The sequence below is a fragment of the Gavialis gangeticus genome, unplaced genomic scaffold (genome assembly GCF_001723915.1).
Source record: "Gavialis gangeticus isolate Ggan-Ray unplaced genomic scaffold, GavGan_comp1, whole genome shotgun sequence".
NCBI classification, from domain to species: Eukaryota; Metazoa; Chordata; order Crocodylia; family Gavialidae; genus Gavialis; species Gavialis gangeticus.
In genome coordinates, this window is record NW_017729025.1 from 146,332,226 (window position 1) to 146,346,136 (window position 13,911).

Consider the following 13,911-nt stretch of genomic DNA (forward strand, 5'->3'; position numbering starts at 1 on the left):
TGAGTCTTCTCTTCTCCAGGCTGAACAGTCTCAAGGATTTCAGCCTCTCCTCATATGACCTGGTCTCTAGGCCTCTAATCACACACATGACCCTCCTTTGGACTCTCTCAAGCTTCTCCATGTACTTCCTGAAGTGTGGCACCCGGAACTGGATGCACTACTACAGCTGCAGTTTCACCAAGGCTGAGCAGAGCGGGAGGATGACATCCTTTACTTTACTTGAGATGCCTCGGTAGATGCATGCCAGTATATGATTAGCTCTCTCAGTTATGGCATTGCATTGGTAGCTCATGTTCATTTTGCTGTCAATCATGACACCCAGGTCTTGTTCAGTTATGGTGCTGGCAAGCATAGTGCCGAGCCTGTAAGTGTGCTGTGGATTATTTCTTGTTGGACAAAATTTTCAAAGGCATCTAAAATGCTATTTTCAAAGCAACGTGAGCATGCAGGAACCCATTTTTCAAGATATTTGGACACACATTTCAATACTTGGTCTTTCAGTACCTAGGTCTCACTGAAAGTCAGAGGACCCCAAATCTCCAAGTTCTGAAAATGTTTTTAGGCAAAAATCAGCCTTAAGGGTATTACTACTCATCCTTAAAACTGATGAAGGCAACCGGATTTGGATGAAATTCATCAATTGTATGTCCCTGAGTTCATGTGTTTTACAACACCACAATATTTTCCTGGGCTCCAAGACTTTGTAAGAAATAGCTGCAGGAGGTGTCATTTCATCCCCCTCCACAATCTAACTTACTTGTCTATGTATAAAAACAACTGATCCCAACAGTCTCCATGTGCCACCCTGACGATCAACATGCAGCATTCGCAGGATCTGCAGAAAACGGATACCCCTGGAATACAGTTTTTTAATAAGTTAGGCTCCAGCAGGCTGAAGATAGAAGACAAGGCATATAAAGAAGAGAAATCATCTTTGAAAGTTAAATTAAGAGAGACAGATCACTTCAGTTAGATAATTCCCATCAGTTTATCAGCTCCACTACTCCTCTGCCCCCATTGTTTATGCTGCTTACTGTTAGACTAAAGCGGGAGATTGGGTGGACAAGAAATAAACTTTCCTTTGGGCAGTTAGTAGGAATGCCCAATGTTGCAGAATTTCTGGAAGCAGACAGAGTATTATAGAAATTATTCCCTTGCTGATTCTGAATGTCTTGTCAAAGAGGAAGCACAACATGCTTTCGAACATAACAAAAATTCCAAAGGAGAGGCCAAATTTGTATCAGAGACAAAGACAACAATTTAAAAATCCATAAAGTCTGACATAGTTGGACAGGGGAAATAATATACTAAGAGGGTATATCTGTATGAGATGCCGTAATGTGCAGTAGCCTATTTTACTGCGCATTGGCATGTCACAGCAAAACCTGTGCTATTGTGCAGTAGACTTAATCTACTTTGCATTAAGCATCCCAAAAAACATTCACCTTTGCTGCTGTACCTTTATGTAGTATCTCATTTTAAAGGTCAAGGAGGAGACATGGAGCACAGCTATAAATAGGGCAGAGAGCAGAAAGCAGACCTTTTATGCTACGTATAAATCTTGAAAAAGTCAGTGGTTATCCATAAAGAATACTTTAGCTATAAGACCAGGTCATAAACCTGAATAAAATTTGAATAGATCACTGCTGGCTTATGGATGCTCTAGCTTCATTATAAGTAATTTCATCATTGTAACTGAGGTGAGGTAGGGGATAGAGTAGTAAATTAAGACATTTAATTCTCAGCTCCACTAACATAAATCAGAACAATTTCCATTAAAGCTAATGTAAACCTGTGTACAACAACAGGGGGAAGAGTAGGAAAACATAATACTAATAAACCCTTAAAAACTGACATTTTTTTCAGTTATTGATTTGTTATTACCTGATAGCTGAGGTTGCAAACACTTGACCTTTAGAGCCCACGCAAAGAACTATCATTGAAGCAACAACTACAATTAAATCTGGAAAAAAATAAATAAATTAGGCTAATGAGTTTGAGGCTTCATGTGAAACATTGACCAATTTTTACTAGAAACAAAGTTGATATGTTAACTCTTTGGGGAGTGGCATTTTCTAGTCAATAAAATCCAGGCTATATCTAAAGATCTCTTTTGTAACGTATGAAAAGAATATAGCATGGCCTGATATTTTAAAGATGTTATTGCACTTTAGGAGGCTGCACTTTAGAACAGTGGCAAAAGTACTGTAACATGTCATTTTAATACAGCATCAATACAATCATTTACGTAAGCTCCACAACCCATAGATCAATCTGAACCTGCTATCTATTCCATATAACTTGTATATTTTACAATCTTTTAATTTACTGGTACATGTTTTTCACATTTTCCCATCTATAAAACCATGTAATTTAGTGATATTAATCCAATTTATCCCAGACTAGAAAGGAACAAAAAGTTACAACCAACATATTTATATGCCTTAAAAAATTAACCAAAATAGCTTTGCTATCCAGAAATGGTCATGATTTAATGTCTGGTACCTTGAAAATTACCAGGGAAGGAAACAAGTCCTGCATCCCAATGGCAAGCCAGAAATAACCCCTTTCTAACAGCATAAAGCTCTTGTTGGCATAAAAAACTCTCAGGGTTTCCAAGTAATCAGTAATTTGAACTGGTCCTTGCTCAAGGACAGAACACTGCCTCAGGCCCAGGTAAACTCGAGAAGAAAATCCACCCTTTGGAAAAAAGAGGAAATAGTTTTATACTGTGTATGTTGGCAAGGGGAGGTTGTTCTGTTTTTCTAGGTTGACAGCAGTTTGATACTGCTTAGGCGTTTGCAATGCTGTAAGTCTCAGGAGAGATGAATCTGTAGTCTGAATGCAAAGGGAAATAGAGCTGTATGTTGCTTACCGCCAACATGGAGGATATAGTTATGATACCCCCCCCACACACACACACACACACACACAGAGGGACAAACAATTCCGTGATGATGTACATCACCTCGATACGATACAATATTTGTGTGAAATTTTCATTGAAATGACATTAGTCGCATCACACTGATCACCCTGCTTGCATATTAAAACCCTCTCCCCTATGCTATCTGTCCCCTGCGCTACTACTCCTGTATGTATCTGTGCCTAGGCATAATAGGGAGGGATTTTGTTTAGTCCCAGCTAGTATTTCTTATGGTTGTGACTTTTAATATTAACAGAAGAGAAAGATTCAGAAATAATTTACTTGCTGAAGCACTGAACACCTCAAGAAGGAGATTTTAACATACAAATAATAATACTTGATAATGAAGTCACTTGCCACTAACCAGCATGTTATAGGTGGTTCAGCTATAAAGCCATGTAAATCAACATTGATAATATGGGCACTGGGAAGTGAGCTCTGTCTTTAAAAACTGTAAAAGTTGCAACTATTACATGGTATTGAGGCTGTCTCAGAAGATGGGACTGTAGGAGACCCTGTCAGATTTGGCTAAATTTCAAATCAGTTGTGAAAGGAAAGTATCCCTTTCCTGGCAAAGGAAATCAAGTTAAAAGATTTTTTTTTCCTTAAGAAGGAACTGACAGCACTGCAGATTCCTCAGAACAGTCTAATCTATATAAACGCTCATGAAAAATGCTCTTGCTCTAATTTGGCTGGACTCATTATGGAACCTTAAATTCCTCTGAAATATTCAAGGGATTTACAGAAACACAGCTTTTCTTAGTATTTGTTATAACTGTTCAAACCACATATACTCACCAATGATCGAAATAGGCTTCCTGGCAAAACGGAGCCTTCCCCATATTCCAACATATTTACTACGACATCCTGCTGACCACAGACGAACGACATACTCTGTTCCAAAAAACACCACTAATACAATTTCCTAGAGGAAACAGATAGGGGACTAGATTAATTTTCTAGTTTGCTTTTTTTTCTTTTTTCTTTTTTTGCTTTTCCTTTTCTTCAGATAACATTAGGGAGCATTGAAAATGAAACTTGAAACTCGGGTAGAGAAAAAATATGCAATATAACAAGAAGACCGAAACTACAGAAACTTGGGAAACTCCGCAAGCAATGAGACATATGATTAAGAGTAAGTTTAAATACCATAATAATACACAGTTTGGCTCTTTGGCATGTGCTAAAACTGAAATCATTCTGCATAATTTACTTGGCTTCAGTAATTCAAACAGAAAGTTGCCTGACTTAGCCAAAGAAAACAAATAGACTCAGTATTCATAGGACAAGTATTTTGCTAGTACGTCTAATTTCCGGAAAAGGTACATTATACATACCATTTGCAACAGCTTTAACCAACCATTTACTTATTCTTTTTCAGCCTAAGTGCAATCAATACGGCTAAAAGTAACATATCTGGTGATTGTATATGACAAAGTATCTAGCTTCCAGGCAGGTTTAAACCTAAGAAGAAATCCTTTCCCCCCTCTCCTAGAATCAACTAGTCTCGGTCAGGGTCAGGAGTTCATCTGTGGTTCAATTCTGAAGTAAAGTCAGACTTGAACTATAACTTAATCATGAATCTAAATTGAGGTCAAGTTTTAGAATTTATCCAAGAACAGAGTTGGTTGAGAAGTGTGTTTAAAACACAGTTGAGTCCCAGCTATACTGCTTGAATGACCCATTTTAAATATTTCAAGGGACTACTGTGCTCTAACTGAAATGCCCAAGAAAGTAGAATTCAAAGAATATCATGCATGAAACCAATAGTTCTAACATCCCTCTGGATCTTTTAGGAAAGGAATTAGGCCATATTTGGAATTAGTGACATTTTTCAGTCCATTTTGCTCTCCATTTTAAATCACAGGCAATGTTTTTTGGCAATTAGCTGATGAAGTAATGTTTGCTGTATTTTCTTCAAACTAGCAAGGAATAACGGTACTGTAATTCCTTTATTTGGAGTTCATATTCAGTTAGAAACTGGCTTCATCCTCCTACCTAAAGCAAAAGGGAGAGTAACTTACTGTAGTTCAAATAAAGAGAGGCTGTGAGCTATGGGACTCATTAGCCTGGAGAAGTGCAGGCTCAGGGATGACTTGGTGGCAGCCTATAAGTATATTGGGGTGTGCATCTGGATCTGGGGGAACATCTGTTCGCCGGAGCACCCCAGGGGATAAGATCCAACAGTCATAAACTCCTGCAAAATCATTTTAGGTTGGACATAAGGAAAAATGTCTTTACTGTCCGAGCCCCCAAGGCCTGAAACAGACTCCCCCCAGAGGTGGTGCAAGCATCTACTCTGGACACTGTCACGAAACATTTGGATGCTTATCTTGCCAGGATCCTTTGATCCTAGCTGACTTCCTACACCTTGGGCAGGGGGCTGGACCCAATGATCTTATGAGGTCCCTTCCAGCCCTAATGTCTGTGAAATCTATAAAAAATGGGGTTTTTCACTGAAGACGCACATTACACGTCATGTTGTACATAAAGCATAAAGTGGTAAAAGACCAGAATTCTAAAGGATCGTAAAAAATAAATACAAAAGAACACAGTGGTTTTATCCATTACTTTAGTTCATGATAATGCACCCCTGGATGATGATAACAGCAGAAGTTCTGATAAATGTCCTCCTGTCCCCATGCCTTTTAGTTTATACATGCAAGCATGGTTTCTTAATTAAAACACAGTAAAATTCTGGCCTTATCAAAGGTAATAGGAATCTTGCCATTAACTCAGTATGTATGAGATTTTGCCCTTAAAGTTTAGCATAGCAATAAGGCTTCTGAGACTAGAAGAAAAGGGAAGATTTCTATTTCTTATAGGCTCACACCACTGCCTTCAATGGGAGATGGAATAGACTCTAAAATCCCCGCCTTCTGATAGTGCATTAAAATGTTCATCTCTGGAAGCTAAGCTATTCTAACGGAAGACACTACAACACTTTTCAAAAGACAGGAGGATACTAGCCAACATTCTCACTCTTTGCTTGACAAGTTCTGATGTCTCAGGCTCAGTGCAAGCTGTTGCCAGATGCAGCAGGTTAACGACTGCAATTGTCTATAGTCTCCCTCTGCTCCAACTATACTTCAAGCAAAATCACATGACAGTGACCATATCTGTCGATTTGTAAATATGGAGCTTGACCTGTTTACATCAACAGCAAATTTTTTCCAGGCTATTATGAAAGAAACAAGCAGGATGGAAGTTTTATGCAGAGTACTATTTTACTGAGAAACATTTGTATAGGTCCATGTTTGCAAAAGCAAAGGGGTCTCCACTGTAAGATAGTGCCAAACCCTCCCCCCCACCCCGACATACACACAAGGTGTGATATAGTAATTCCACATAAAAAAGGATTCCCTTTTTAGTTTAGTTTTCATTAATTACATTTTCAACTGGCACTGAATTGCAAAATGAAAACATTACCCTGAGTGCAATACTACAAAAAGAGCAAATCATTACTGATACAATAACGTTGTTGTTAATTTTGTTTTTGACATTGTATTGGTTTATAAGATATAATCAACAAACTCTACTATATTAGTATCTTTTTGTGTCCTAAAAAGCTAATATAGCCTCTTTCATCACTATTATGAAAGAAGCTCCCTCAGTGAAAGACAATGGCAAATAATTAAGCAGGGAGCTACCAGTTTCTTTTATTCAAAAGAGGCTATTTGAGCAAGGAATCTATGGCCTCAGATCACATGGGGTGCCAGAGACAATAGTGTTCAGATATCCCCAAATGGGGTTTGTGGGGGAGGAGTATCATTTGGAAGGAAAAAACAGAAAGTTAAACACATTGTGCACAACAACAAAAATACTATTTCTTGACCAAAACTATAGGTTTATCAAAATGTGTGTAACAAGAGAATGAAAATCTGAAGTCTGGACTGTGAATTGGGAGGGAGGGGTTGTTTTGGGGTTTTTTAATGTGTGTGTTTTTTGTTTGTGGAATTTGCATTGGAGTTGTGTGTGTTTTTTTAAAGACCCTCCACGGTTCATTGGATAACAGGAACACTGGCAAGTATGCAAATGTGGGCTGTCCCAAAGACAATGAAATAGACATGTAGTCAATGGTTACTGTCATCCAGTTCTTTGCATGACATGCAGACAAGCTTAGAGAACATTGATTGTTCTATAGACTCCTGTGACTGGAGGGAACAACCAGTCAGCTTACACCAAGACACATTTTTCACTCCTGACATTTTGATAAAGCCTTATTGACCTAAATGAGACCCAAGTTATTCAGAGAACATCAGAGGTGAAAGTGCACAAGCTGTTCTTCATGGTCATACACAAAAACTTCAGGTATCCATTAGCAACTGGCAAATACCCCCTCCCTCACCCGTGGCCATGTGACAGACAAAAGTGTTTTTAATACCTTGCCTTGTATAAGCCTAATCAGTATTGGGGGGTGGAAGAGACTGATGAATTTGTCTCACTACATTTGTGCATAAGCTGCTAGAAAAGTTGAGACAAGGAGAGGGAAAAAACATTATTTGAAATTTAAAATAAGTCAGAGCAGTCATTTTAAAGACAAACAAACATGTTCTCTGAAGCATGAAAATTCCCCGTATCACCCCTCAATAGCTAGAGGTACCATTTACCACAAGCCAGTAAAGAAAAATGCTTGTGACCTGATTCTCATCTCACTTACACTGGTGTCAGTCAGAGCTAGCTCCCATTAAGTAAGAGCTGTATTAGTAGGCAACCAGTCGTCAAATTATTTCTTATGTCTGAGAGTTTTAACCTATCTGAGTTCTATTAAGGGTGAGTTTCACCCACTGGTTCTTAAATGCACTAGGTGTACTTGCTCAATGGAAGCCCACTGAACACATTGTCCAGAAAAGGCCTCACAGTTCGTGCCCAGCCAATCTGAAACACAGGTATCTGAAACAAAACTACCACAGCAAAAGAAAAGCAAGGAGCAGGAAGGGGAAGATGGAAAGGAAAAAGGCAAGGGAAGAGAAACATCAGTGGTGTGGTGTGGCAGCAGGAGAAGGAATCTGGTAGCTTGCACAAGAGGAAAATAATATGGAATAGAAAATTGCTTGCAGAGTGCTGGGGCTTATGGGCAGAATCAACTTTTTTTTGCTACAGATGTGAAGCATCACAATATGGGATGGAAACCCAATGGGAAAGCCATTTGCTGAAAAAGTACAGCTCTAATTTCTACCATTTCTATTGCACACTGAGAAACTATTGTAGATCACGACACTTCAGCTTGACCTGAGCTAGAGTCCTCTTCACAAGGGTTCCAATAAACTGACACTTCAATGCTTGCAAAATGCCTGAGACAGCAGCTGCACGTATTGCTTTGTGCAAGCCATGCAAGTTCAAGACACTACAGGCAACTGTTTCTTGTAACCTCTTTCACCTAGCATAGACAGGCCCCTCATTGTTCTACATCGATTTTTCCCTTGAAGTTGCATTATGGCCTCTTAGATATATAGAAGGCAGCAAGATCAGATAGCTTAGGCAGACAGGTAGGCACATAGATATGGAAACAAAGTCAACAAGAAAGTAACCGTTCTGACTTGATTGTAGTGGAGATCAAAAAGGAAAAGAAAATCGTGTTCTTTTTCATGTTCAGATACATATTGAAAACCTGAAAATGCCAAAACTGCTATTTCAGATTTTTCAGTTCATTCACTTCCCCCCCCCCATATCTTACAGTAAATCTTTACAAGTTTAAAACAATAAATATATATTTTTTAAAAATGTTCCAAGCTTAGTGTCTCATGCTGAGTCTTTATCTTTACTTCAAAAAGCTAAGTGTCCTTTGCCAAAATTCCTTATCAGCACTGAGTAATGTGGGTTAAACAAACAGGCAATGGAAAACATTAAAAACAGGGTAATGGTATCACCCTTCTATCTTCAGAGTTCCATAATTAATCCTAAGAAGTTACTGGATGTGAATAAAGCCACTTTATGAATGTTTTTCATTATAGTGAAATAATATTTGCACAACCCTTTTATGTTTTGAATAAGGGAAGCTTATAATGAGAGAGAGTTGGAAACTGATTGTTTTGCTTTTGCTGAAGCTTTTATTTCTTCCCCTCCTTAATCAGTGCAGAAGCAGAATACAATAGCTCTAAGACCAATAAAGCACATTGCAGGCATATATTTTTAGGCTGAAATTTCAATAGGAGTTGGGCACCTAACTGTATTAGGCACCTAGAAAAACCCCAGATTTAATGTCTTTAATATCTTCTCCTTAAGGTTTTGATCCAAATCCCAGTGAAGAAAATAGGAGATTTTTCCTCTGACTTCAAAGGATACTGAATCAGGCCGCAGGTGTCAGCATTGAGGCATAACTTTGCATGCTAAGGCATGCTCTCTGAGCACCTGTGTTTCTGACTGGAGTTTTCACCCAGCCATTTCTGGCACCCCTCTTCTCACAATACAGAGCATTCTTTAACTTCTGGATTTGGTTGTAGACAAAATTTAACAGGAATTTGCACTAAGTGAAACCAAGCCCTCAAACTTAGTTCATGATTCTTATTTATATCAGAGTTACTCCCTCCCCCAAAAGTGTTATACTTAGGTAGTCTCTAACACTGATGTATTTGGCAAGATTAAGGAAGTATCAGCTTCCTAAGATCTCCCAAAATTATATCTCCTTTCCACGTATTTCAAAAGCATGCACTTCAGGGCTTCATAAAAGTCTTTGGAAGAAACTCACCTGAGTTTTTTCATTCACAGTGCAAAATACTCTGGCTCCTATCCAACAAAGCACTTAAGCACATGCTTAAGTTTAAATCCCACTGAATTCAACAGAACTAGGCACTTACTTCAAGCATTTGTTTAATTGCTTTTGCTGGATCAAAGCTAGAGTTTGCCCTACACCTTCTAGGATAGGGTTCATGATGAGTAAAAACAGAATGAAACCCCTGCCTCACTGAAGTAAGCATCAGAACTACTGATTTCACTGGAGCTAGGACTTCACCCAAATGAGGAGCCTGAATACACGTGCAAACATGCACATTCCCTTTCTTAGCATATACCAAATGTTATGAAGGATGGGAAAGAACTGTTCATCTGAGCCTATTAAAGATTCAGAGCAAGTGCAAAAGTCTTATTTTTAATCAAAACTTTGCATCCTTAACACCATTTACAGGGAGGCTGACTGTTCCTATAACTGATTCTCTTCCCCTTGTCCACTGGCTTATGGAAGACTTTTTATATAACAATTTTCTTCATTCATTTCCACAAAAAGGTGAGTCACCTCCTACCCATCCTTCATTGCACACTTCATAAATCTTACCCCTTCTCCCACAACTGACATTATTTTTTTTAATGGGCCACTCCTCTCAGCCAGAAAAAAAATTGCCATTATCTGTCTTACTCAAACTGCACAATTTTTAAAGAAGTATCTCTCCATTATCATTATTTTATGCACTTAAAATGAAACCAGTTGGCATTTTTAAGATCTAAAAAGGCAAATTCTGAACATGTAAAACAACACTGGGGAAAAGAAACAGATTGGTGGAATCTAGTTTCAGGCACATTGTATACAGCTCCTGTGTTTGAAACCAGAAAGCGGGAGTAATCTGAATACAGCAGACACTTCCTTTTATGCAACACTAAAATATTGTGAAGATCTTTTTCATGGAAAAAAATGGGGTGGGGTGGGTTTTTTTAATTCCAGGGATTTTGAAAAGGAGTCAATTTTATTTGGTGCTTATTTAGGCTAAGCTTTTCTGTTAATGTACACTTTTTCCTCATCTGTCTTTTTGTCTTCCTTTTTGTTATGAAGAAGAAGGTGGGGGAAGGGAAAAGGGCAGGGGGAATACTGGAAAGTCAAATTTTTCTTGTTTTTAAGTTTCATGGAAAAGAATACCATTTCAAAAGAATGACTATTTTGAGAAAGGCTATTTTTCAACAAAATGTTTTTCACCCGCTCTAATTTCAAATGATGGGTTACGACAATGTTTCCCAAACTTCTGGGGCCAATGGACCACTGTCAATGCTCAATTTTCTCCCAGACCACCACACGGCATTATCTTCAGGCTTATCAACAAGAAGAGTATAAAGGTGTACAGAAGCCTCAGAGAGATCTATGAACCACTTGCAAACCGCAACTGAAGAACCAAGGGCCTAAAGGCCTTTGACACATTCTGTGCATGCACATGTGCAGATTTAAGATATCTGAGAGGAAAATTTGAACATGTTGTGCTTGTCTAAGCCTCAGCAACTACAGATTGGGGCCGGGTGGTTCCACACTCAGGCTTTGTCTACCTCAGACATTAGCATCCGCTGTGTGCCATCTCCTCTGGGAAACTCCCATCGCTTTCCTGCCACATCTTGCTCTTAAAAGATAATGAGGGAGGCTCCTCTATTACCTAAACTCTTAAAAGGGCGCTCCAGATGGACATGCCTTGGGGCTCTGCCTCCCCTAAACCCCTCCCAAGAGCCAACCTGTTGTACACATGCCACTCAGTAGACAATCTGGACTTCTCGGTGGTCCGGAGCACCGTCTCACCCTGACAGGGCCTGCTGTGACTTCTAGCCAAGTTCAGTGGCCTTAGCAGTGGCTGAGCGTCCACTAGGGACTGGCCAGGGTTGTTTCAGGTTCACCCCACCTCAATAACTTTAACAATATGCAGGAAAGGTCTCATTCTCTGAGACCACCTTCTTTTGTTGAACAGGCCCTCAGGGCTGTCCTTAATAGAGCCTTCTGCCCCAGAGTCCCCAAGAGCTCCTGGCCTCTCAGCTCTGGTCACCATGGTAACAGTACATGGCCTCAATGTCAGGACCCAAGAGAAAAACAGAAATTAACCATAGAAGACTCGGAGGCAGTGCCCTTCCTCCCACTCACGCACCTCTGTCGGGTGCTGGGTTTTCAATTTCTCGGCCTTCCTCATGTTCACCTTGCCAGGCATTGTCCTCCTGCCTGGTTCTGTTCCTTTCAGGGATCACCCCCCCACCCAGGGTTTAGCACAGCCAGATGTGCCAGCCAGGAGCTTACAGCTGCCTTGCAGCTGCCACTACTGCTGCTGCTCCCCGTCTCGCTGCCCTGTGCTGGCTTTTGAATGTCTTTCCTGGCACTGGCTGATGACGTCACGCCCCTACACTGTCAGCTGCACCAAGAACAAGCTGATAAAGTGCAAGGATGGTGTTGCCTTCTGCTCCATGTCTTTTTTCACTGTGCCTGCGTTAGGTAAGTAAACTCAGGGCATGGCTTTCTCCAGGCCATGTCCCCTGGTTTCCCTGTCCTCCACACCAAAGCCTTGCCCCTGGTGCCCCAGTGCAGAGCTCCACCTTGAGCTCCAGACTATAGGGAGTCAGGAGGTATGTTACTTTTTAACTCTGCCCTGCTGGCCTACCCAGTCTGGCCTATGTAGATCTCCAGCACCAGAACACCATCTGCAGAGTCAAAGAGAAGGGAAGTGGCTTAACCTTTCATTCACATTATGGGAGCACCTCCACTTGTAAATAAGGATTTGGATGCTATCTTGGGATCCAGAAGACCCAAGTTCAATTTGCTGTTCCACCACAGACAATGTGTGGCCAACCAGTCTTTCAGTGACTTTGTTCACTAGCTGTAAAATGAGGATCATACTCCTACTTCTTAGGGATATTGTGAAGATAAAGATGCTCACATATTATGATAATGGAGGAAATCTAAGCATCGTGCATAAACTGGATAAGCTGGATCTAGGAGTTACCAACAGGCCCATTTATATGCCTGACTCCCAGTACTTTCTAATGGATGTTTTGAACAACCTTGTCCTACAATAGCACAGTACATACCACCACCAAAACTGTGCTTAAGCATGGTTCTTGCTAGTAGAATTTCCTGTTATAGATTTTTCCAGGGGTCATTCTTTACCTGGGTTCAAAAAATAATCTCTGTACATACTGGTCAAACAATTACATCCATACTAACAGTTCATCCACACCAAAATATAAATCAGATACCATGGAGCAGTCATGGAGCAGTTATCTATCACTTCATTCTGAACAAAGTAGTACTTATTCTAGAATTCATCATAAATCATTATCATTACATTCACTGTTTTAGTATCAATCATGAGATTTCCATGAACCTCAAACAGCCAAAATTACAATTGGTTTCCCATTTTAACATTCCTCACAAAGGAAAGTACCCTGATTCCAGGCCTACACCTTTCACGGTGAACTATGTCTGGCCCATTAGCTTAGCTATGCTAACAAAGCAGGGTATAGTTCCTGCCTATTTACACATAGGGAAGGGAGACCTGAAGTCACTATGCGGCAGCTGCTCCCCTCCTCAAAATTCAGGGATACGAGATTTTAGTTCTTGTTTTTCATTCCATCAGATTTCTAGTTTATCATTTCAAAATTTAGTGTTAAGGGTGATAAATCTATGATATAGTAGTCTGACCTGAAGAATGCACTGCAATCAGAAACTTATCTATGTCTACGTTAACCACGTAGTTGGTCCAATAAAAGATATGAACCACAAACATTCTTCCTTTCTAATATTTTCTGGACTATCGTGGCTACAGCATCACTCAGACTAGGGACAGAAGTTACACACAAATTGATATACATGATCAGAAATCAGTTCAAATCTGTAATACAACAGGGCTAGGGATAGAAATGACACACAAACCGGTATAAGTGATCAGAAACTGGTTTAAAACTATAACACAATAGAAAGTCAGTGCACATAAACCTCTTTCAGAATGGCAGAAACTGATTTAAGATGAACCTGGATGGATATAGTATCAGACTTAACTGATTTAGGTTAAATCAGTTTATTTAACTTCTGTCCCAGATTCCCTCCAGATTCTAGTTAACTCAGTCTTCCAGCATCCCAGGATGCTTTGCACCTCCCCTGAAGTCTTTCTGGACTTCAGCAAGGCCTTTGACACCGTCTCTCACCCCATCCTAGTTAAAAAACTAGGCGACTGTGGCATAGATGCCTACACAGTCAGATGGATTGCAGATTGGCTGAGGGGTCGCACTCAGAGGGTGGTGGTGGATGGGTCATA

General features: G+C 39.9%; 1 protein-coding gene across 1 annotated transcript in view; it reads right to left on the reverse strand.

The window, feature by feature from the left end:
• Positions 1 to 13,911, reverse strand: part of KCNQ1 (potassium voltage-gated channel subfamily Q member 1) — a gene marked incomplete at its 5' end in the record, with an annotated part of 669,633 nt that overhangs the window by 502,048 nt on the left and 153,674 nt on the right. Inside the window, 3 exons of the mRNA XM_019519725.1 lie at positions 758 to 854; positions 1,885 to 1,963; positions 3,725 to 3,851. Of these exons, the coding sequence (XP_019375270.1) occupies positions 758 to 854; positions 1,885 to 1,963; positions 3,725 to 3,851 (303 nt within the window). The remainder of the gene's footprint in view (positions 1 to 757; positions 855 to 1,884; positions 1,964 to 3,724; positions 3,852 to 13,911) is intronic.